General features: G+C 38.0%; 1 protein-coding gene across 1 annotated transcript in view; it reads left to right on the forward strand.

The window, feature by feature from the left end:
- LOC126183626 (sodium/calcium exchanger 1-like) overlaps positions 1-22,501 on the forward strand; it is a 195,865-nt gene extending 173,364 nt beyond the window's left edge. Inside the window, exon 7 of the mRNA XM_049925748.1 lies at positions 16,506-22,501. Within this exon, the coding sequence (XP_049781705.1) occupies positions 16,506-16,710 (205 nt within the window). The 3' untranslated portion in view covers positions 16,711-22,501. The remainder of the gene's footprint in view (positions 1-16,505) is intronic.
- Positions 22,502-27,410: the final 4,909 nt, after the last annotated feature.

Raw genomic sequence — 27,410 nt, forward strand, 5'->3', positions numbered from 1 at the left:
TTGGGGTAGGGAATTTCCCAAAGGGGAACGGAGGGGGCTGAGTGTGGCATCCTACAATCCTACAACAAGGGACACGGGCCGTGGTCCATGTAGTGCAATCATGCTTGACATTGGGCCAGATGAAGCATTCCATGACTAATTTGAGTATGGGATGTATGCCAGGATCTGAAAAATTGTGCAGCAAGTCAAACACAGTTTTACGATAGGATTCTGGGACAACTGGTCATATCCTCTCTCACAACACATCACACCTAACAGGTTCGGTGGCTCCAGGCAATATTTGCTTTTGTAGATGTAGCCAAGTGTCTTGCCCAGTGAGTAGTTGTTGTATGTCAGGATCTGTGGCCCATGTATCAGTGAGTAGATCAAAGTCCAGCTGAGTAGATGTGGCTGCCAAGCAAGACAGGTAGTCCGCGACTATATTTTCCACACCTCAGACATAGCTGATGTCAGTGGTAAATTGCAAGACCGGGACAAGGTGATGAAGGCACCTTGGCATGGTGTTAACAGCTGCAGTGTCATCCTCGAAACAGCAAACCACCTCAAAGAGGGCCAAGAGCTCTCTATTGACCACTTCTTCTGAGTATCAATCAACTTTTGAGAGAACAAATGCAGTGGCTGTGTTACACCAGTGATCTCTTGTTACAGTACCACACCAATCACGTGGTCACTGGCATCTGTGGTGTTCATGAGGTGTGCATCTAAGTGGCAGCTGGATGAGGTTGACAGCCTGTGCAAGGTCAGATTTAATCTTGTCAAAGTCCGTCTGCATTTTGGATATCCACGTTGGGGGTCATTTGCTGCAGGTGTTCTTCCCCCACAGCAGCTCAGTCAGAGGCAAGAGTGTTTCAGCAGTGTGTGGGAGATGATGCCTGTAAAAACTGATGACTCCAAAAAAACATCATTGTTCTTGATAGTGCAAAGGGGGAGGGAGGAGATGGATTTTTTTCGTTTTCTCCAGTGTGGGTCATATCCCCAAAGCATTAACTACATGTCTAACAAAGGTGACAAATGATCACCATAGTTGGCATTTATTGTTATTAATTATGACACCAGGAGAGTGCAAGAAAATTATCACATCATCTAGGAAAGCATAGCAGAAGGACATGTTATATAGGAGCCATCAATAAACCTCTTCCTGATCTGGGCCGCATTTTTTAACCCATATGGCATAAATAAAAACTCAAACAGACTGAATAGCATGATTATTGCAGTGTCACCCATAGGTATCTGTAAATAGCCCCTATCACAGTCAACAACACTGAATGTAGTGGCCCCAGCAAGTTTGTGTGTGAAGTCTTGTGAGTTCAATACAGTGTAGCTCTCTATTATAATCTGGGCATTGAGGTACCAATAATCACCACACAATCACCAAGTATTATCCTTTTTGAGGATGAGCTTGATAGGAGAAGCCCGGGCACTGTTGGATGGCCATACAATACTAGCATGCAAGAGTTCATCTATGGCTTTTGCTGCTTTCAGTTTGTGGGGAAGTAGGTGGTAGGGGCAATGGTTGGCCAGGGGTGTTGTTGATGCGATGAATTGCCCCATCATGATTGGTACAAAAAGCATGCGGCCAAATTGGCTAGCATGAAATGGGAACCAAGGCATAGCAATATATGTCATTGCAACACCATCCTCAGTGGACAACCCAGTCATGGAGGCACTGCCATTAATACAGTGTGGCCGGGCAAGCACAATTAGGTAATTACACTTGATTTACCTGTTTTGGGGCTGACATATTGTCTATCATTGGCCAGTGGGTGTAGAAGTTGTAGAACAGTGATTTGGTTTTGAGCTGTATGAAGCTCGTTAGATATCTCATTGATGCATGAGTGGAGAAGGTCATTGGTTGCCGGCATATCTGAGCTGTAACACCAGAGTTTGAAGTGTGTGGCAGATGTCATGTGGAGCTCATCCAGAAGCATTTGCGTTTCAAGTTAAGATTCAGAGATGTTTCTGATAGTGAAACAGGAGACAGCAGTGTATTATTGGATTATTGGTAGGAAGGAAGTCACTGATCTAGCCACTGATCAGCCATTGACCATTGTGGTTCAGGAGCAAAGAGCGATTCAGGTTGGCAGTAAATGTTAGTACCTGAAGAAGTCAGATCCTAAGACGGGTTCCACCATTTCAACCACGAAGAACACTCAGGGTATAGGTGCATGGTTGCCTAGATTGAGAATGGTAGAGGCAGTGCCAGCCACCGGTATCACAGAGTCATTAGCTACATGCAGTTCCATGGATGCAGATGAAAATGTGTCAGGAAGGAAAGATGGTGGAAACATACTGACATTGGTTCTGGTGTTGAAGGTAAAAACTCAGTTGTGCACTGTTAAAGAAGAGGTGAGAGCCATCCAGTTATAAATGAGACCTGTGGATGCCATCACAATGAGACCTGATGCACCAGTATCAGGCCGTGGGATGAGTTTGGGTATGAGCAAGGTTGTCTGCAACACAGCACATTGGAGCTTGAGCATGTGTCGAACCAGCAGAAATGATGTGTGGGCAGCCGTAGTGCCTGGCCGACTCATGCAGAGGTGCACTGGTGGTAGTCAGTGAGACCAAATGGAGCAATAGTGGGTGCCGGCTCAGCAAGGTTCGGCAAGTCCCGGTAAACTTCGGGTGGCCAATGTCTGCATGGTAGGAGGTGTGCAGTAGTGGCCAGGAGTGCAGGTGGGGCATCGGCTAGTCTTGGCGGGGGCCATGTGTTGTTGGCCATGTACGTGGGGATGCTGTCAGTTGTATTGTGGTCACGATGAGAATTAATCAACCTCTGCCAGTACTGGACAAGCGACTTCCAAATACAACGTTTGACCCACATGGGAATATACATAATGGGTGTATGAGTACAGGTCGTAGACCCATGGTTGATGACATATGCAAGTTTTGGTCTGGCTGTCAGTTGTGCACAGATAGCCAAATGGTAAGGCAATCACTCATAAGTTGGAAATCTGGTTTTGAGTCCCAGTCCGGCACAGATTTTCATTGTCATGATCCCATTCTACAGCTGATGGTTATCATTACTCACAATTGTGATTACATTTAATGTCTTCAATGAATGGCGCTGTGTGAGTGCTAACATTCTGTCAGTCAGGCGTAGTTTGAAAACTAGTGGCATGTGCTCATTTTGCTGTGGATAACAGGTCTGAAATGCTGGTCAACAAGAGGTGCAATTCTTTCTGTGGAAGCACGGTAAGCAGATACAACTCCATTGTATCAGGATCATTAGATTTATGGATTTTGGAAAACATATAGAAGGTGGATGTGGAGGGCACTGTTGGGAGATGAGCAATGTGAATCAGGAGCTGGGCTTTTTGCATAGACCTAGATATTTGATTAGGAATTGATGGTTATGTTGGACTTTTGAGATAGGACAAGTGCGACAGAATTTGTAAGTGGAAGAGCCAGACAGATGGTGGATATCATTGTCTTGAGGCTGTGGATGGCTGTTCTTTCTTCTGACAAAAGATTTGTGTTTTTGGTAAGGGTTCTAAGACAGGACGTGAAGTGAGGTTTGAGTTAAAGAATTCCTGGAAGCTAATGAGGGTGGTTTTGATGGGAATGTAGAAAGGTCATGGTTGGACTGAGGTATGAATTGGGATAGGCAAGGTTCAGTTTTGGTTTCAGTTTTGCTCTGAGAGGCTGCTGGTCCAAAAGGATTTTTCATGAATTTGCTTTGCCAGTATTATGTTGGTGGAATTTTAAGATTTGGAGTTGGTCGTCAAAGGTGGTGTGGCATCCAGAGGAGGAAATATTAGTGTTTGGGGGAGACTCTTTGGATAATAGGCTTTTAGGCAATAGGATGTGGAACTGTAGATAGAAATGGTTTTTTATGGTTTTTTAGTCAATATTTGTCTGCATAATTTACATTAAATAATGACAGGTACATTCTGTGGGAGATACATTATATGATGAACTGAGGTAATTTGATAATTAAATAATATTAAACTAAAATCAGTTGGTGACTTGGGTAACTGGGAAGTGCATGCTCTAGTTGAAATGGTTCTGTCCAGTGCTTTAGGGTACCATAAAACTGCAGCAAAGCCATGCTAGTGAAGGGTGGTAACACCTGTGTGTGAGACAGGTGAGACAAAACATGTATCAAACGATACACCTGATCAATGAGAGTAATAAAAACAGATTTGAAGCATGAGGCAGCAACAAAACACATACCTGAGGCAAGTTAATAGGAGGGAGCCATGTGTTGATACAAATATAACTGAGAGCCCTGGGTGGAAAACATATACTGGAAGGAGCAAAGGTAACAACTCATATTATAGTTGTCACTCTCAAACACTACCTCTCCCATTGTCCTGCCAACTCCAAACCCACCACCTCATATCCTGGATCCACAAATTCTGTTCCTTCCAAGGGGAAACTACAAACAAACACATCATATACAAAATCATATAAGTTCATTTAGTTAAACAGCTGAGAATGTTCACCTATACCAGATTTGAGAGGATACATGGTATCAGTTATTTCTATTAAAAAAAAGGTAATGTTAGAGGAGGGTGGCCCATTATAATGTGCATGCCATTTTTTCTCCTTGGACTTGGGTGAACTAGTGTGCCTGCAGATGGATGGCCCAGACATTCAAAATCTGCAGGAAGACACTACCTTTGTGTTGACAGTGGAGTCCCATTGTCTTCCTGGCTCTTCACATCCAGTGCTGTGTGATACCTCTGTCAGTACTGTGCTCCCTGATCCCAATCTCCCTCTGATACAGGGTTCTGTTGGTCATTCATGACTTGGCACACCCAGGAATTAAATCTATCACATGCCTTGTGACAGAACATTTTGTCTGGCCTGGTGTAAAAAACAACTTTTGCTCTTTGACATTCACATATTTACCTCGCCAATGTAGCAAGGTTGGTCATCATGCTCAGTCCCCTCTAGGACAATCTGAAATACTAAAAGGACCATTCCATCATCTAAACCTTGCCTTTGTGCATCCTTTTCCACCTTTGGTATGTTTTAGGTACATACTGCCAGTCATTGATCATGCCAGGAGATGGGTGGAGGCTGTTCTCCTCTCAGACACATCTGCCGATTCAGTCGCATGAGTCTTTATCAATACATTGATATCCTGCTTTGGCCGTCCCTCTTCTATCATGACCGACCAAGGGAGACAGTTCAAGTCACTCCTTGTTGCCAGGTTAAGGCTGTATGTGGTGTCAACAAATTCCACATGAGCATGTACCATCCCCAGAGCAGTGGAGTAATCGAGCATGGGCAATGCATGCTTAAACCAGCCCTCATATGTCACTCAGGTTCCTGGTCAGATGCCATTTTGTTGGTGTTACTCAGCATCTGCACAGCATTTAATGATGCCTAAATTCTTCCTTAGCCAAAATCTTATATGGCAAGCCTTTGATACTCCCTGATGAGTTTTTCAAAAACTCTGAGCACCCGTACCCTGCCAAGCTCCCTACTCTAGTCGAGCAGGTGTGCTTGTACATTGCCGACATCTGCACTCTGTCTCCATGTCCTCACATTGTACTGCAAGTGTTTGTACTGAAAGATATAGGGCAGTGTGAGTCCATTATGTTCCAAGCTGAAATGATATGGATAGCATTACAACCTCCCAACTCTGGACCACAAGGGGTGTTGCATTGCATAAATAACACTTCAGAAATTTGCCTCAGCGGAGAACAACAGACTGTGTTGCTAAATGGAGTTAAACCTGCTTAGACCCTTCATGAGGAAACTCCATTGATACCTGATTCTGAGATGTCATCCAGGGATATGGCTTCCTCCACATGCATTGACCAATTGTCTTCAGAGTTCACCTCTCCCATTGTATCTGCCACTGCCATTGCTCCATGTGATGACTTCTATTGGACAACATGCCTTCTCCCTGTGTGACTTCTACACTGTCACTGCCTCACTCTTTTCCCACAGTTACCATCTTCATGGTCAATATATTTGCATTTTGCATTGAGTATCTCTCTCTCCAACTCTGAGCCAGTACTCTCACCATTCCCCACATTCCTCCACATTTGCTCAATGATTCAGAAACAGCCCACATCATTCTTCTCCACTCCTTCCAGCTTTCTCATGATGCTAATGAGTGAAACATTGCAGCTTTGATCAACAACAACAGTCACCTCTCTATCACCAGCCAACTCATCGTACGTCCTCCCTCTACAGTGTGGGACCCAACGATCCCTCTTTCTCAAGCATGCTGACTTCTGCATCCTCCTCACTGGCTATGGGACTACATGGTCTCCTTGATCCACAGATTCACACTCTCTCTAGCCTCAAGAAATGGTGCAGTCACATCTCCCTCGTGGGCCTGCCATGATGTCACTGGTTGTGCAAGTCTTTCACACATCCTCGCCTGATGCTGACTGGCCGCCACTCCACCCTATCAACCACAGTGCCGACCCTTCATTTCCTACCTTGTGCTCCATACTGCTGTGGGAGGGGAAAGGGGAGGGGGGACCTCTGTGGCAACTATCTATAGCAGATTGACTATCTAGAGGCAAAACCCACTGATGTCACTTCTGACTCAGGCTGTTTCCTCTTGCCATTGGATCATTAGTGAATTACAACTTGTATCAGGGTATCGTAATAAATATGTAAATATGTTGTGGTGAATCAACTGTCCACATGTCATTATATTCACTATGCGTAGTGCCTCATTCTCACAATGTTTTAATTTTTTTAATACATTGGATTCCAGTCAGTCTTCGTCATGCCCATGGGAGGGTGCAAATCAATTGTCTTCCAAGGGAACAGCTCCTTGACACCGGTACTGTGGGATGGAGATAAGCTGGTGGCAGCTCCATTATGCCCTGAGGAACACTTACATGGGCATCCATGTGGCCAATGGAGCTCGCTCACACAAGGCACCACAATGGCCAAGATGTACTGTACACCCCTACATGACAATCAAATCTCCTGACAGCAATAGCATTTCTCAAGATAATGCACCATGTCACAGGCCCAGGAATGTGAATGGATTGGTTTGATGAGCACAGTGATGAGATCCAATTGATGTGCTGGCTTCTCAACTCGGCAGATCTGAACCCAATCAAATACATCTGGGATGTGATTGTACATGCTGTCAAAGCTCATCACCCCCCTCCTAACAATTTACAGGCATTAGGTGACTTTTGTGTTCAAACGTGTCTCCAACTCCCTTCAGCAACCTACCAATGCCTCATTTCTTCCATACCAAAGGCCTCATTTCTTCCATACCGTGATGCATCTCCGCTGTTATCTGTGCCAAAAGTGGACACACCAACTATTAGGTAGGTGGTCATAATGTTCTGGCAAGTCAATGTATATCATTGCCACTGTAACAGACCTATCATCAGCAAACATTTCAGATACACTGGCTTCAAAATTAAGATCTGCATAAAAAATACTTATAGTCAAATGATTTATGGGCTACACCAGCTTTGACATATATTGCTGCTCCACCTTTCTCTCTATTTAATCAATATTAAGTATCAGCTAATACATAGCCCTCTAACTGAGGCATAACCATGTCAGCCCTTATATGGTGCTCTGTGAAACATAAATAAACAGGCTTGGCCTGTGAAATGATTTTCATTTATTTGAGAGCCAGAAACTCCAGTTTGGACCATTATATTTTGGTGGAACATTATCATTACTGGGAGTTCTTATGTTAAAGTGTTTGGGTGTTAAACGGGGTAAGTAATAACTTAATTTACTGTCAGGCACACTACTAAGGATCTGTTTGTGTACACATGACTTACAAATTGTCCAGAGCCTCCCATCATAGTTTTTAACAGCTGTTTTACTTTGATAATATGCGCTTTGACAAATTTCCCATCCAAGAAGGTGCACCTTCATTATTGGATACTTGATGCACAGTACCTGAATGAAACCAGCAGGATAAAAATAGATTTGTTAGAGAATATGGATTCCATGACATAAACAAATAGCAACCGGGAATAAGACTGGAAAAGATAAACATTTATTGTTAAGGAGTCAGATAACAGCCCATTAGCTGTGAATAGTGGTATAAAACTTAAGGACTTTAAGCAAACTGAGTAGCCAAAGAATGCTGACAAATTTGGTGAGAATAGGGCATCTACAAATACTGTGAAGCAGTGACAACAACACTTAGTAAAAGCATTGAAGACAAATCACTTCACACAGAAATATGTGCAATGAAGAGAGGCTCCCATAAGTAAGACAGAGATAAGAGTCAATAAATTATTTTATCCATTTTGATTAGAGAACACTGCAGGTGTTTAGTGTAATTTAGAATCAAGAAAGCTATGGATAAGTGATATAATGCTTTCAGTTAATTGGCTAAACAAGGAGGTATAAGATTACATGGTATATACTTTTTAGCCTATGGTAAAATATGTCAAGAAAGAACATCAACAGAAAGTGCAAAGTAGCAAAATCATAATTAATAAGATAGAGAGAAAGGAGAACAAGAAACATAGGAAAAATTTATACTGGGTGCTGACTGATTAAATGCGATTTGTGAATAATAAGTGGTAAAGGTCTGGATCTCTAGAGTCAAAATGGAAATGTCCCTTATGTGCTAATGAAAGGGCAGATGTATAGAAATTTTTCAAATGGCTGTATGATGGTGAACAGCCATCACACCATGAGACACACAAGGTTGAAGTAGTTATTGATTAAATAGGTTATCCAGAGCAAATAAGTCTCCAAGTCAATAGGATACCATGTTCATTTACTAAAATCAGTTAGAAAACCAGGTATTTTGAGATTTTTTTGACTGATGACAGAATCTCCAAAACAGATGGCATAATTTTTGAGAAGTTATTATTAACACATTTCCATAGAGGGCACAAGAAGAGGATTTTGAGACATATGTCATACCTCTCATGCTCACATCACATAATCAAGAAATATATGTTTGTGTGCAAGAGATAGGGGGGAGGGGACACAGATGTGTGCATGCTTGTGATAAAGAACTGTAGAGATATTATAACATGCCTGTATGCTTTCTAATAATCTATTTTTATATTAATGACTGTGTTTTGGATGCAGATCATTACTCTGCCTTTCAATGTATGATAAATATGTAGATAATTCTAACATCAGTTATATGTAATGGTATTTATTGCTACACTAGTTTCCATATGCTTGATTTATATACTTACAAATTATCTATAATGTTTTAATTTTACATTACTGAATATCCAATATCATTGTAAAATGAGCCATGGAAATCCAGAATCATAAAAGGGAAAACTGAAGAGTTGTTGGATCAAGATCAGCTTAGGTAGGGGGAAGATAAAGGACCAGAGAAGCAGTTGTGACCTTGTACTTTCTAACAAAAATAAGGATTCAGAAAAAATTGACATACCATTATGGTATTTGTGAATATTGGGATAATTTTCAGTACACTTACACAAACTGAGGATGATATGGATTATGTGTAGAGAAAGATGAACAATCAACAATCTCTTCAAAAACAAAGGGAGATAACAAAACTTTAAAATCAGGACATTTGTTAAAAATAGTGCAAGACAAGATTTCATTATATATCTCCTGTTGCTTAACTTGTATGTCAAAGAAGTAATGAAAGAAGACATTAGGAAATAAATAAAAGCTCTGTGGAAACAAAAGACCTATAATGAGGTTTCAGAGTCAAGCGATTAGGCAAGATCAGTGGAAATCCAGGATGGAATAATGATAATATTATGAAAAGGATAGATTGCTATTCGCCATGCAGCAAAGGTGCTGAATCACAGATAGGCACAACAGAAATACTGTCAAACAAGCAAGCTTTTAGCCAAAAAGGCCTTCACCAGAATTAGACAAAACACACACACACACACACACACACACACATTTGCTCAAACGCAACTCATACACACACGACCACAGTCTTTGACTGCTGAGACCAGAGACTGGCAGCCAGACTGTTGTCGTGCTTGTGTGTGAGCTGCATTTACATGTGTGTGTGTGTGTGTGTGTGTGTGTGTGTGTGTGTGTGTGTGTGTGTGTTTGTGTGTGTCTAGATGGTGTCTGTCTTGCAAAAAATGGTTACACAGAAATAAATGTAGATCTTTTGTGATAAATATTTCTTTGTGATAAATATTTCTGTGTCTTGTGTTTTGAATACACATGAAGACAGCAACAACTTTAAAATAAGTTCATAAGTTAATTTATTCTTTCATTCATTCCTTCATACATTGTTTGCCACAAATAATTTCATGTAAATGGAACAATTAATTTTTTTAGGTATAGTATGCAACAACACTGTGAAACAACTGTTACAAACTGCTTCTGTAGACTGTATAACAATCATTTAAGCAAATATATACTATTTATGTTTAGTTACACTTAAATGAATCTATCAAAATTAGTAGAAAACTCCCATTTTAAAAAGACTCACTGCTAGATAGCTGCTATTTGCGTGATAATTATATGACTACACTGATTTTGATCAATAATAACAGTTATCTACATTTGGAAACAATACAAGCAGGTTTCAAGGAGCTTTGAGACTTATTGTAGCATTAATAACTCAGTTTTATAATCCAGAATAGAAGTTAATTTGTAAAAGTACCAGTTAATGAAATACATCTTTATTTTTCTTTCATATCTGAAGATATTTCCAACTTCTTGTTTTACATCTACCAGCAGCATGTTATAGATCCTTTTCCCTGTGTGCTGAATACCACTCCAAACTCTAAAAAAGATGCAAAAGATGTTGTCATAGAAATAATTTCTATGTCTTGTATTGTGGTTTCATAAATGACAGTTCTTCAGAGAGTGACTTCTGTTACTGACAAAAAATGTGTTGCCATGTGAGTGTAGAAATTCAAAGACATCTGAAGATGACTGCAAGATGTGCATTTATCTGTTTTGACACATTCTTATTGCTCATGTTTGTTTGGTAAGTACTTCATTTATTTCAGCCGTAGTGCCTCAGGAGATAATTCCACAATACAACAGAGAGTGACAATTTGCAAAATTGACTAGTATCCCTATCTTCAAGACAACAAAATGTGAGATACTTTTAAGCGAAAATATGTCAGACTGAGCACTTTCATTAGCTCATCTATATGTTAACCCCATTTCAGCTTGTTACCCATGTGGACACTCAGGAATTTTACACATAGTATTTCATATACTGTATGATCATTAATAACTATTTTTCTTATTTGTTTTAAATTGCATAATGTAAGTCTTTAGGACGGGTGGTAGGGACAGAGCATCGAGTGACATTATACTGAGTGCACTATCCGAAAATTACCTCGAGCAATTAAACAGAGAACCGACTCGTGGAGATAACATCTTGGACCTACTGATAACAAACAGACCCGAACTTTTCGACTCTGTAAGTGCAGAACAGGGAATCAGTGATCATAAGGCCGTTGCAGCATCCCTGAATATGGAAGTTAATAGGAATATAAAAAAAGGGAGGAAGGTTTATCTGTTTAGCAAGAGTAATAGAAGGCAGATTTCAGACTACCTAACAGATCAAAACGAAAATTTCTGTTCCGACACTGACAATGTTGAGTGTTTATGGAAAAAGTTCAAGGCAACCGTTAAATGCGTTTTAGACAGGTACGTGCCGAGCAAAACTGTGAGGGACGGGAAAAACCCACCGTGGTACAACAACAAAGTTAGGAAACTACTGCGAAAGCAAAGAGAGCTTCACTCCAAGTTTAAACGCAGCCAAAACCTCTCAGACAAACAGAAGCTAAACGATGTCAAAGTTAGCGTAAGGAGGGCTATGCGTGAAGCGTTCAGTGAATTCGAAAGTAAAATACTAGGTACCGACTTGACAGAAAATCCTAGGAAGTTCTGGTCTTACGTTAAATCAGTAAGTGGCTCGAAACATCATGTCCAGACACTCTGGGATGATGATGGCATTGAAACAGAGGATGACAAGCGTAAAGCTGAAATACTAAACACCTTTTTCCAAAGCTGTTTCACAGAGGAAGACCGCACTGCAGTTCCTTCTCTAAATCCTCGCACCAACGAAAAAATGGCTGACATTGAAATAAGTGTCCAAGGAATAGAAAAGCAACTGGGATCACTCAACAGAGGAAAGTCCACTGGACCTGACGGGATACCAATTCGATTCTACACAGAGTACGCGAAAGAACTTGCCCCCCTTCTAACAGCCGTGTACCGCAAGTCTCTAGAGGAACAGAAGGTTCCAAATGATTGGAAAAGAGCACAGGTAGTCCCAGTCTTCAAGAAGGGTCGTCGAGCAGATGCGCAAAACTATAGACCTATCTCTCTGACGTCGATCTGTTGTAGAATTTTAGAACATGTCTTTTGCTCGAGTATCATGTCGTTTTTGGAAACTCAGAATCTACTATGTAGGAATCAACATGGATTCCGGAAACAGCGATCGTGTGAAACCCAACTCGCATTATTTGTTCATGAAACCCAGAAAATATTAGATACAGGCTCCCAGGTAGATGCCATTTTCCTTGACTTCCGGAAGGCGTTCGATACAGTTCCGCACTGTCGTCTGATAAACAAAGTAAGAGCCTGCGGAATATCAGACCAGCTGTGTGGCTGGATTGAAGAGTTTTTAGCAAACAGAACACAGCATGTTGTTCTCAATGGAGAGACATCTACAGACGTTAAAGTAACATCTGGCGTGCCACAGGGGAGTGTTATGGGACCATTGCTTTTCACAATATATATAAATGACCTAGTAGATAGTGTCGGAAGTTCCATGCGGCTTTTCGCGGATGATGCTGTAGTATACAGAGAAGTTGCAGCATTAGAAAATTGTAGCGAAATGCAGGAAGATCTGCAGCGGATAGGCACTTGGTGCAGGGAGTGGCAACTGACCCTTAACATAGACAAATGTAATGTATTGCGAATACATAGAAAGAAGGATCCTTTATTGTATGATTATATGATAGCGGAACAAACACTGGTAGCAGTTACTTCTGTAAAATATCTGGGAGTATGCGTGCGGAACGATTTGAAGTGGAATGATCATATAAAATTAATTGTTGGTAAGGCGGGTACCAGGTTGAGATTCATTGGGAGAGTCCTTAGAAAATGTAGTCCATCAACAAAGGAGGTGGCTTACAAAACACTCGTTCGACCTATACTTGAGTATTGCTCATCAGTGTGGGATCCATACCAGATCGGGTTGACGGAGGAGATAGAGAAGATCCAAAGAAGAGCGGCGCATTTCGTCACAGGGTTATTTGGTAACCGTGATAGCGTTACGGAGATGTTTAACAAACTCAAGTGGCAGACTCTGCAAGAGAGGCGCTCTGCATCGCGGTGTAGCTTGCTCGCCAGGTTTCGAGAGGGTGCGTTTCTGGATGAGGTATCGAATATATTGCTTCCCCCTACTTATACCTCCCGAGGAGATCACGAATGTAAAATTAGAGAGATTAGAGCGCGCACAGAGGCTTTCAGACAGTCGTTCTTCCCGCGAACCATACGCGACTGGAACAGGAAAGGGAGATAATGACAGTGGCACGTAAAGTGCCCTCCGCCACACACCGTTGGGTGGCTTGCGGAGTATAAATGTAGATGTAGATGTAGATGTAGAAACTGAAAATTTAATTATTTGTCTTTAACCAGTTGTAGGTCTATCTGGCTGCTATGGGGGCTATAATTACTTTGGTTAAATTTGGAACTTGTGTTATCACAGTGGGGATATCCTTTTGCTGTAAAACAGCTTTTCTATCTTTTTTATGGTTTATCAGAATCATAAATTACTTTATTTCATAGTTTTCAACAGTTTTTATTTATGAGCCTCAGTTACAAGGAAGTGCATATCATTGTTGTAAATAAGGACGTTTACTTGACTATTTAAATGACAAGGCCATGTAGATTATTATTATTTCCCTATAATTACAAACATACATGCAAATTTCCGTTCTCTAAATTTTCTCAATAGTGTTTGGTGAAAAGAAGGGTGTTTCCCCCCCCCCCCCTCCCCCAGGGACTCTCATTTGCTTTAATGTCTTCTCTTAATCTGACCTGGTGGGGTCCCACAACTTGAGCAGTACTCGAGAATGGGTTGTACTAGTGATCTGTAGGTGGTCTCCTTTTTAGGCGAGCTACAATTTCTTAAAATTCCCCCAATAAACCGAAGTCTGCCATTCACCTTTCCTACTGCCATCTTTACACACTCGTTCCATATCATTTCACTTTGCAGTTTTACACCTAGATATCTAAATGCTGTGTCTGTATCAAGCAGCACAGCACTGTATTTTTTAATGCTAATGTTAACCTGTTAAAGTAAAGGTTCAAGCATATTTGTTTTGGAGGGTTGCCAACTACATATTGAATGGTAGCTGAATCGTGATTTGTTTATTTTGCAAGATTTAAGATTTGTGATACAGCACCCTTCTTCATTTCATAGCACACTAGGGAATATAGAAAGATACTTGCTATCTTGTATTCTTATTTTAGACAATATGTATGTATGCTTTCATTATTGGGCACTTCTTGGGGTAGCGGGTATCCTTCCACATTTTCATTCTACACCAAATCATATATTCATAATGTTACTGGAAACTATTTCATTTGTTTTATATAAGCCCATTGGCACAGAAATTTTTTTAACTGCTCATTATAGTAGGTGGATCATGAATAAAATAGTGTACTGGTACTCAGGACCTGGGTTTCTCTCCTACATATTGCAAACAAATGCTATGATAATTCTACAAATAAAACTGTGAGACTTCCTAACATTACCCTGAACTTATTATTACTTTATCATCAAAATGTTTAGACTTCCTCTGTGATCTATTATGTAGTGATACTGATTATTGCTATCACTATCTCTGGTTTAATTACCAGCAAACACCTCCAGGTTTTGCAGGATGGAACATTCTAGTGATGGAGGTGGGTAAAATGCTCATTGAATTGTAAAGTTTTCAGGATGGAAAGGTCTATGAAGGAGATGGATGCAACACTCACTGAATTGTAAAGTTTCAACCCAGTCACCCAACTGGAAACCAGAGAGCCTATAATCAGCAGTATACACTAACACATCTTCATTCACTAAAATAAAAACTTCATTGCTAAATCTTGTGACATTATACACTACTGGCCATTAAAATTGCTACACCAAGAAGAAATGCAGATGATAAACGGGTATTCATTGGACAAATATATTATACTAGAACTGACATGTGATTACATTTTCATGCAATTTGGGTACATAGCTCCTGAGAAATCAGTACCCAGAACAACCAGCTCTGGCTCTAATAACGGCCTTGATATGCCTGGGCATTGAGCCAAACAGAGCTTGGATGGCGCATACAGGTACAGCTGCCCATGTAGCTTCAACACGATACCACAGTTCATCAAGACTAGTGACTGGCGTATTGTGACAAGCCAGTTCATTGGCCACCATTGACCAGACGTTTTCAATTGGTGAGAGATCTGGAGAATGTGCTGGCTAGGGCAGCAATCGAACATTTTCTGTATCCAGAAAGGCCCGTACAGGACCTGCAACATGCGGTCGTGCATTATCCTGCTAAAATGTAGGGTTTCACAGGGATCGAATGGAGGGTAGAGCCACGGGTCATAACACATCTGAAATGTAACATCCACTGTTCAAAGTGCCGTCAATGCGAACAAAAGGTGACCGAGATGTGTAACCAATGGCACCCCATACCATCACGCCGGGTGATACGCCAGTATGGGGATGACGAATACACACTTCCAATGTGCATTCACCACGTGCGACCATCATGATGCTGTAAACAGAACCTGGATTCATCTGAAAAAATTACGTTTTGCCATTCGTGCGCCCAGGTTCATCGTTGAGTACATCATTGCAGGCACTCCTGTCTGTGATGCAGTGTCAAGGGTAACCGCAGCCATGGTCTCCGAGCTGATAGTCCATGCTGCTGCAAACATCATTTAACTGTTCGTGCAGATGGTTGTTGTCTTACAAACATCCCCATCTGTTGACTCAGGGATCGAGACGTGGCTGCATGATCTGTTACAGCCATGCAGGTAAGATGCCTGTCATCTCAACTGCTAGTGATACGAGGCCGTTGGGATCCAGCACAGTGTTCTATGTTACCCTCCTGAACCCACCGATTCCATATCCTGCTAACAGTCACTGGATCTCAACCAACGCGAGCAGCAATGTCGCAATACGATAAACCGCAATCGCGATAGGCTACAATCTGACCTTTATCAAAGTTGGAAACATGACGGTACGCATTTCTCCTCCTTACACGAGGCATCACAACAACATTTCACCAGGCAATACCTGTCAACTGCTGTTTGTGTATGAGAAATCGGTTGGAAACTTTCCTCATGTCAGCACGATGTAGGTGTCACCACCGGCGCCAACTTTGTGTGAATGCTCTGAAAAGCTAATCATTTGCATATCGCAGCATCTTCTTCCTGTCAGTTAAATTTCACATCTGTAGCATGTCATCTTCGTGGTGTAGCAATTTTAGTGGCCAGTAGTGTAATTTTTTCTTGCTGAATGCTCATATGTGAGTTTTATTTATAATGAATGACTTGTAAATTTGTTGTATACATGTAATTAATTAGTCCCTTGTGTTTTTCAGTATGGCTTTTTCTGTGACAATATTCTGCACAGAAGCTGCTGTTGCAATAATGATCTTAGTTTTGAGGAGATCCAAAATGGTTGGAGGTGAACTCGGTGGTCCAAAATGCATAAAATGGACAACAACATGTGTACTTCTGTCCCTCTGGCTCATATACCTAATACTGTCCAGCTTGGAAGTTTATGATGTGATTAAAGGATTCTAAATGTGGATAAGTGTGAGTATTTAACAGTAAAGTAACAATGTTTTATTTGAACTGTAATATGGTGCCAACTTTACAAGTCATTGCCAGTTTGTAAGATAACTGCAGTTGTTCTGTAGAGATGGAAATGGCACCATTTATGTTCTAAATCGCACATCACAACAAGAACTGACTTTTTGTTAGAAAACTGAGTGACAGAATGGAATTCATTATGGCAAGGACATGATTGGTAATACTGTTACTTGGGGCGCCATCTTGCCATAAGGTCATGCACTCTGAAATGAATATATATGTGAATTGTGTGAGATGTACTATAAAGCACACTTGTTATGACTGCTTATTCAGCAGGTGGACACATGATGGGGATCACAGCATGTCTGCAGTTTGAGCAGAGAGATGTAATTTATATAGGAACTCAATCCAGAATGTAGTGTTATTGAGCCTCTAACTGCCAAAGAGTTGGAAGTGACCTTAATAAATGATGTGCCTATAGTACCATATATTGGTTTCAGGTGATTTTAATGAATCTCTATAAGCTAAATGATGGTAAAAACGGAAACCTATGGGTTGAGTTTCAGAATGTTTTCAAATATGTAGTCTGTTAATAAATGAAATATTTTGATATGGTTTTCACAATCAACATGAAATGAGTGTAATGTAGCATTGCCACTTCTCAATCTTCCCATTCATTTGTTATTGTTCCTTTGAAAGCAAAATTTAATATAAAAAAGTACAAGAACACTGAAAATAAACTCAATCAAAGTGAAGGTGTTCATGTGTGCTGATCTGTGGAGTAAATATTGAAAAGATACATTTGAAGAGGATTTTATTAATAAGATTAGGTGTGCAAATGATATAGAGATAAGTAACTACCAACAAAACACATTCCCATCAAAAGAATTGTTTATACATCTACTCTTAGGGGTCCTTGTTTTTTTACTTTCATGTCACCATTCCATTTTCTGACATGTGTATGATAAATTATCAAATGTTACATTACACTCTAGGAAAATGACAGTGCTATTGAAGTCTTTAATTTTCATTTGCATTTCCATTTGCTCAATATATTTCCAGAAACTGGAAATTCAGTAGCTATTTCTGTGACTATGGCCCACTATCCAGTTTTTGTCTATTCAGTACTAACTGAAAAGGGTGTTATGTGACAACTGGTTGTATATTTGTGTAGGGTAAGAAATAATCCAGGTACTATTCATTCCCAGTGTCATGTGTATTTGTAAGCATGCACCCATTTCTATTTTTTAAAAATATATAAAAAGACATGAGAGCTTCATCACCAACTATCTCATAATTATTGTCTACAGTTATCATTCCACACTGATAGCCTTTGCTTTTGTTATTTTAGTTCTGGCTTGTTTAAAAATACCACCTCCTTTGAGCTCAGTGTTTTGACAAAATTATAGGGAAACAAACTCCTGAAGTGATTTCCCATGTCCATTGATATCTGTATATTTCATCATCCATTGATATCTGTATATTTCATGAAGTACATAATGTAATTTTCCTGTTGAAAGTGGTTAATCTGATGGAAGCAAGAAAATTAATCACATGAAGTTTTCTGGTGCACTTTGCACTTTATACCAGAATTAACAGTGGACGCTGATATTTTGTGCATATTCAATTTCTTAACTTTGGTGTTCAGCCTATTTCATCTGGCCATCTCTCATGACCTCCCTGCTGATGGGACATTTAAACTCTAATCTTCCTTCCTTCCTTTTTATTTCACCTTACTAGTTGTTTTATATATATTCTCAGAAAGAGATTTATTGGCAAATAACACATTTGTTATTGGAACACTTCCATACTCGGGCAGGAGACAACAACACTAAATCTCCTGCAACCATTGTCATGAATGATGTTTCAAATTTTCTATCTTTAGACAATATTCCCCGTCACAAGTGTCACAGTGGAAATGCACTTTATGTTTTTTCTTTTGAGGTATAAAGAACGCACTGTGGAACATTTACAGTCATATCATTTCTGCTCGGTAAGCCCCAAAAGGTGGTACAAACTGATAATCTGACATTTATTCCATGTGTATTAAATCAACATGAGATAAGTATTATCTCTGTCCCCAACCATTTGCTGTAAATATTTCCCTTCGCAGTATTCCCATTTCAAAAAACTGTTACAAATGAAAGTTATTAAATACATATTCTTTTTGTATGTGTCTACATTTACTATCTCTTTAAGCCAACACAAAAATATGCAAATAATTATATGAACACAGGGAGTTGGCACTGATGAATAAAAAGAAAGTGTTGTGCAATACAAGTTTAATCTATTTATTTCATCAAATTAAAATCTACTGAACAATTTCCAACAGAGATGCAAAATTACCTTTAGGGGATTGTCCTGGACTGAGAAATGAGAGTGATAACTGACCTCAAGTAACTTTGTCCACAACTCATAGCCCATCATGGATGGTAATGATTAGAGTAAAGCATGTTACAATCTACTTTTCCTGCACAATTCTACATCTGACATTAATGTAGTAAAGCAGTGATAATAATCATTGCTGCCTATTAAAAAATTATACATATAATAAAGAAGTTTAAAATACTTTTAAAGAAATATCTCTTTCTCACATCTGAAATTTAACTTGCAAACTTTTGTCTTTGTGCATTTTTAATATCTCTAATGTTTTATAATCTAGATTTGACTTCCTGGATCTTCCTGTTCTCTGTAAATAGGCTTCTAAAATCTTTAATAACATTAATTCTTTTTATGTATGGTAAAGCCACTTTGAGGCACATTGAAAATGAGAATAAGATCAAAGGTAGATTTCATTGCAAAGACATATAGTACAGAGCAAAACTGATAATCGCATAAAGTTTATTTTTTGGGAGTACATCTTTCACACCTACAACAAGAAGGTAAAAAACGAAATTTAAATTAACAGGTAGTAACAAAGGTGCTATCTTTAAGCTGATCTGTTATTTCTAACACCCTGTTATGTCAAAAACTAAACTTTTGCTGTAGCAATAAACAATACTTCTTTTACAAATCAAGAGAGTTTAAAAAATTATTATAACAGAATAATATTTCAGAATGCATAAAGGTAAATGGAAAAGGTGAATTTGCACAAAATCCAGAAGTATTTAAGACAGAAACACCAATAAGCTTCAGTAAACTTCACCCTTTTGTATTTTGTCCGGTAATTTTAGCTTCCTCGCCTTACTTTCCATCATTTTGACTTTCAATTACCATCCAGAAGTGTCCTTGAACTGCCACAAAAACCTGTCCATATAGTCTCTGTTTTACATTGTTCTAAAAAACATACACATCTGAACAACATGTCACTAGAACACAGCAGAAGCTGGTGTACTAGCAGCCTAATATCCCAAGTACATACAGTTTGTCCATTCATTAAAGCATTGTAAAATTGTAACTGTTACACAAATAGTGGTTGTACCATAGGTATAATATCATGTAGTTTTGTATAGTAAAGGCATTATTTTGTTAGAATTCTAAGAACAAGAATCATTAACAAAATATTTTCCTCTTTTATTTATTTACTAAGGTTTATAACATATACAGAAAATTCTTAAAGTCAGATATGTTCTATGTTAAAGATATGTGGAATGCTTGTCATCATGGCTGCTAAGTTCCTACTTCAGAACCATAATTTCCAGGTTACACAGAGAAATGACTGCCTTGTTAACTCCTTATTGTGGTAAAAGAACACTCATGAATATTGTGTCAGCAACATCAGAAAATATTTTCAGTTGTTGAAGTCTTTGTTGCTTATATTTATAAAATTAAAAAATTAAGAAGCAGCTAAGTTATTACAACATCTTTTGTATATGTTTTAAATTAACTACATACTGTACCTGTGAAATGAAAAAAGAAAATTTTAAGACTATATCGCATATTTCTATTCATACAATACGCTGCATTGTATTCGTTGTGTAAGTATTCACGTTATATTTTTGTATCATGCCCGCTGTATAAATTAATACATCTTATATACCACAGAGGTCACGGTCTATTCCTCCTGAAACTAATACAGAAATGTGAGAAAAATGTATAACAAAAAAAGCTCAAAAAGCAACCATTTTGTCATGCAATGCAGAATGGTTAGTGTGGCTATTTATTAGTGATATTACAGTAATCCATATACATAAAGTGTCAGTAGGGGAAATAAACAATTTTTTGTATTGTTGTTTTATTGCAAAAATGGAAAAAACTTTACAACCAAAAGTGTGAATTTGAAGATATTGTTACCATAAAACCAAATAGCACACTGAGTAATTACATCAGTAATGAAATAAATAGCTTCAGTTGCAGAGTTATTTTCACTAAACATGCTTTGATTATATTCTGCTGAAATATTGTTGTGGTCTGTACCACATAAAAGACATTGATGTGAGGCAATTATAAAGTTTCTTTGAACTTATGTGTGATGAAAATGTAATCTGATCCTGTGAACTTTCCAGAAAGTGCTTTTGTTTTGCGTTCTCCCCTTAGAATTGTGACTCTTTACTGCTAATATTATTTCCCCACAAATACTTCAATTGCTGATAATTATTCATCTTCATATATTTTGCACTATGAATAAAGCAGAGATAAAATTTAGTAACTAATGTGATTGTATACTTATGTATTTCATCATCATAGAACTGCAATTTCTCTTGGTAGATTGTGTTGATTTACTCCACTTACTTAAATGACATTATAAAAAACTGCCAACAGTCTTGATATATCAATCAACATACAATAATAAATTATGTAAGTTCAGTGTAGCGCCTATGTTTTGATCAGTAGAATACGGAAGTATTTTATCACCACATATCTGTGTGTTATTGATGCAGTAGAGTTATGAGAAAGGTTATTTCTTAGTTAGCTGCATATAGGTGAAGCTTATTTGTGCATCCGTCCAACCACCCTCCGTCCACCACTTCATGAAATACAACGAAATCTACCTATTCCACTCTGCTTGCAGGCTTATTTTCTGTCACAGTTACTGAATTCTAGAGTTTTGCTAAACTAAATTTAGTAGCTATAAAAAATCTTTGGCAGATATACTTCATTTTCTATTTATCCAAATTCCTATCTTATCAAGATTACACCTTTGTTTTTATTTTTAATTGCTTTATGGCTAATATCATCAAGTGACAAAATAAATAAATGTCTTCATGATGGCAGAATTAATACTGGTGTTGTAAGAATGAGCTTTTATAGCAGAGAAGAAGCTCTTTGAGGACATTTCAAATTTTGTGACAGAAAGTTACATGTAGGCCAACTGGACAGAGAAAAAAATACTTACAATGTTTTTTTGTCACAAACAGAGTAACAACATAAAAATATTAACATATCATTTATAGTTGTTGCTGTACCAGTTGCATTTGCCATTCCTGTCATTTTTTAACTTGTTGAACTATATTCCATATGTAAAATTTTATACTTGTGCATTCAGTTAAAGTGCTATGGTTCATGATAATCATGTTTGTTACCCAAATAAATTATACCTATGTCACCTAATACTTTGTGGACAATGTTGCCACTCCAGTACAGTTCTTTATTGTATGTATTTTAGTGTTTATTTCTGTAGGCTGTTTGTGAATTAAGAACACAATTATTTTAAACAAAGTAGCAACAATACTTTGTTATTTCTCTGTTTGTCAGATATAATAATATCATAGTTTATTTTTTACAAGTTGTTGTCTCCTATCTGGGATGTCACACATTGATGTATAAGACATAAGAGGAGCACCTACCTATCACTTGCTGAAACTGCAATAACTGGAACAGAGATACTAGTCACACAAAACAAAAGAGTTTAGAGATTGTTTACTGTTTTTGCCTCTTCTTTGAACTGTTTTTCTTGTCCTGCATAACCTTTGATCCAAAGGATTAGCAGTTCATTAAGTTTTTGTTTGACATTCTCCATCTTTTCTTCTGAGTACCTACTATCCTGGTATCAGTTTCAGCTTCAGTGACTGGTGACTTCATTCTCTTCTTTGGTCTCATATGTAGTTAGTCTTCATTCCTGTCTTTTGTATTCTGAACACACAAATAACCTGTCTGCAAGCTGAAGAACTTAAATACTCTGTGAATTATAACTGAAATAACAATCAATTATCTACAACCTTCTAAATCAGCCCTTTAGATATGCAAAAAAATTCAAATGAGATTCATATACGCATGTGGCCATAAATGCTCCACAAACCTGTTTATTCTGAAGCATCTGCAATCTGGTATAGGAATTCATAACTGCTTCTGCAATTACAGTTCTTATAATGTACAACAACAGACGATATATGCAGAGAAGTGACAAGTGACTGCTGTCGTGCTGTAGTTTCTACAAACAGTTTCACAGTTTAAGTTACAAGATAAAAAAATTCTGGAGGGATGTGGGTAGTCACAGAGATTTCTCTCAGTCTACTCTCAACATTTACCACTGTACATATCTGTATATTTGTATATAATGTAAAAGTCAAGTTGTGCCATTATAAATGTTTAGATTATAAGAAAAACAGTGTATGTGTTGCATTTTCAATGATGTTTGCATGTAAGAGCTAAAAAATTCAGATACAAGAAAAAAATCATTTCTGATTAAGCAGTTATTTTGTAAATATTTAGTTCTTCCAGTGAAAACTTTTAAAACAAATTGTATATAGAGGATATAAATACATGTTGTTATGACAGGATGTCTTAAATGAGTCTGTTGTTTTGTTATGAAAGATGTTTACAATTTTATAGTGGACAAAAACAATTGTCCCATAAGTTGTGTAATAAAAAAATTTTGTTGCTTTTTAGAATTTATTGTTGCTGCTTTTACCAACCCTTCATAAACTACAACAAAATGAGAAGACGAATAATCTGGTACTTACAGTAGTTTAATAAATTGCGAACATGCATATGTGTGCATATGTACCCACAAACACACACTCCCTTACACACACACACACACACACACACACACACACACACACACACACACAAAAACCAAGAAATTCTGCAAATGCCTGAAGATGGAGAACTGTCTTGGTATTTAATCCCTCAGAAATCAATTGCAGTGCTGTGTGTTTTATGGAGTAGTATGTGATTGTGCAAATGAAAATAGATCATTATGTTAAGCAAGACCATATTCTTCAAGAAAGCTGCCAGCATTTCATTTTGGGGTAAAAAATTGTAATATTTAGAAATATAGAAGGGAAGAGTAGTTTATATTCTGTCTGATGTAGTTTTGTATAGTGACAATGGCACTGCTACAACTACTACCAGCACCACTAACACCACCCCACCACCAACCCTTTTGCAATGGATCTGTAAATGATGATTATACAGTCATTTTCCTTCTATTACCCTTTTGCAATGGATCTGTAAATGATGATTATACAGCAATTTTCCTTCTATTACGTGGTGGCTTTCCATTGACCAAGACCACAAAGTGCTCAGCTCCTTCTCTTACAATTTCCTATGGCCCTTTCCCCCACCTAATGAATGCCACAAGTTATAAAGAACCAAAAAAAAAAAAAAAATCATACAATGCTTAATGTCTTTGTGACATCACACTCAATTACTTTTAACTGAATATGCATTTAAAAATATTGGAGAATCCAGTGAATGATTTTCTTTAAATTTATGATATGCCAGTCTGATGGCAATCAGATCCAAAAATATTTATTATTCTTTTTTGTAAATTTTTTATAGGATGATTGTCCAATTTCTGATTACATGAACTCAGGATAGGACAGATGCTACATCAATACAACTTTTCTGTTGCATGGTCAGTGGCTGCCTTGACAGGATTTTATGCTTTTTGTCCTGCAGTGTGGTACTTACTGCTCAATTCACTCCAGAAAAATCAGTTAACCCAAACTGAGCAACACTTTGCATTTAAAGTAAAGCATTTTCAGAGCTCAAGAAATTTCTTTACATCTTTTTTAATAAATTAAACAAGTAACATAAGCTTCTTAATGATCCATTTTGAAATAAACTGCATGATAAAAAGGTGAAGTGCCCAGAATTGGAGGAAAAAATCAAATGAACCTTCACAGGAGGTGAGGGTATGTGATCTTAATTCAGTGATTACAAAATCAAGTCAAATTTACAAAGAACTTTGCAGTATGAGCACACTTATCAGTATGACATTGCACTCCTTCTAACCTGGATGCATGCACTGATTCACTTAGGAATGGTAACATAAATCCACTATATCCTCCCCTAAGGTAACTTTGCAAACAAAGGTTGCAAATGGTCATACATATCTTGGATATTGGCAATGGATTAGATTTACTTTCATTCCAATTGATCCGTAGCAAGGAGGTCCTCCAGGATCTAGAACATGTCAGAAAAATAATAATACATGACAAATGTTTAGAACTGAAGCAAATAAGCTAATGTACCTTCCACAGGTCCCAAATGGAATGATCATCATTTATTTAATGAAAACTATATGAAAAAATCATTTTACAAACACTCATTTACTAAGATCACATTAATGCACTGAATTTATTATTTAGAATTTTTTTTTAAATAATGTAATAAACATATAATAGAACTACTACAATACTTATTTACAATGAACACATTACTGCACTGAAATGGTGCAGAAGTTAGAGTGTACACACACACACACACACACACACACACACACACACACACACAAATCAGTTGGTCTACTGAGAAATTCATCAACAGAGTAGAAGGAGTTGGCCACCAATAAATTCTTTAGGCTTCTCTTAAACTGAATTTCATTGGTCGTTAAGCTTCTTATGGCTGCTGGCAAGTTATTGAAAGTGTGTTCCTTAATAATACACATCTTTTTATACAAGAGTAAGTGACTTTAAATCCTTGTGAAGATTATTCTTATTTCTAGTACTGAGTTCATGAATTGAGCTGTTGTTTTGGAAAAGTGATATAGTTTTAATGACAAATTTCATTAAGGAATAAATATATTGGGAAGCGGTATTTAGTATCCCTAGTTCCCTAAAAAAGCTTCTGCGGGATGTTCTTGAGTTCACACAACATGTAACTCTTATTGCGCCTGGAAAACTTTAGCTTGGCTTGATGAATTACCCCAAAAAATAATCCCATATGACATTATGGAATGAAAGTAAGCATAGTATGCCAGATTTTTCATTTTTATATCCCCTATGTCTGACACAATTTGCATTGCAAGTAGAGATTTGTTAAGACACTTCAGCAGTTCTGTGGTGTGCTCCTCCCAGTTGAATTTATTATCGAGCTGTAATCCCAAGAATTTAACACTGTCCACTTCCTCTATCTACTTGTTGTCATATCTTAGGCATATACTTGTGGAACACCCATTACAAGTTCTGAGATGCATCTCAGTGACAAAGAATTGACTAGGAACCAGTGATTAATGTCCACAAATATTTTATTAGCTGGTCTTTCTAAGACTACACTTAATTTGCTACTTATTGCAATGTTTGTATCATCAGCAAACAAAACAGACGTGGCATCTGGTAATGTTACTGATGAAAGGTCATTGATACACACAAGAAAAAGTAAGGGCCCTAAGATGGAACCTTGTAGGACCCCATGTGTAATTAGTTCCCAGTTGGATGATGCCTGGTAGCTTAATACATGTCTCTTTCCTAATAACACCCTTTGTTTCTTGCCAGAGATACAAGATTTGACCCATTTTGCAGCATTTCCTGTCACACCATAATATTCTAATTTACTTAAAAGGACATTGTGATTTACACAGTCAAATGCCTTTGACAGATCACAAAATATACCAGTTGCCTGCAATTTTTTGTCTAATGAATTAAGTTCATTTTCACTGTAAGTGTAGATAGCCTTCTCAATATCAGAACCCTTCATAAATCTGAACTGCAACTTTGACTGTATGTTATTTGTGATAAGATGGTTATAAAGCTGATTGTACATTACCTTTTCTGAAATTTTTGAGAATGCTGGGAAATGTGCAATTGGACAGAAATTTGATACTATTTCTTTACCTCCCTTCTTAAACAGTGGCTTAACTTCAGCATATTTCAACCATTCAGGAAATATTCCACTGATAAACAACTGGTTACACAGGTAGCTTAATATGTTACTTAATTCAGAATCACATTTTTTTAATTAACTTTGTTGATATTTCATAAAACCCACTAGATGTTTTTGATTTTAAAGATTTTATGATAGACATTACTTCTGCTGGGGTAGTGAGGGTCAAATTCATATTATGGAAGTTACTTGAAACGTCTTGTCTGAGGTATTCCATAGCAGTATCTACAGAACCTGACAGCCCCATCTTTTCAGTAACAGTTATAAAATGTTTGTTAAAAAGTTCTGCAACACTATACACATCTGTCACCAATGTATCATCTACAGCTACATCTACATGACTACTCTGCAATTCACATTTAAGTGCTTGGCAGAGGGTTCATCGAACCACAATCATACTATCACTCTACCATTCCACTCCCAAACAGCGTGCGGGAAAAACGAACACCTAAAACTTTCAGTTCGAGCTCTTATTTCTCTTATTTTATTTTGATGATCAATCCTACCTATGTAGGTTGGGTCAACAAAATATTTTCGCATTTGGAAGAGAAAGTTGGTGACTGAAATTTCGTGAATAAATCTCGCCGTGACGAAAAATGTCTTTGCTTTAATGACTTCCATCCCAACTCGCGTGTCATATCTGCCATACTCTCTCCCCTATTACTTGATAATACAAAATGAGCTGCCCTTTTCTGCACCCT

Source organism: Schistocerca cancellata, chromosome 1 (genome assembly GCF_023864275.1).
Source record: "Schistocerca cancellata isolate TAMUIC-IGC-003103 chromosome 1, iqSchCanc2.1, whole genome shotgun sequence".
In the NCBI taxonomy this organism is placed as follows: Eukaryota; Metazoa; Arthropoda; class Insecta; order Orthoptera; family Acrididae; genus Schistocerca; species Schistocerca cancellata.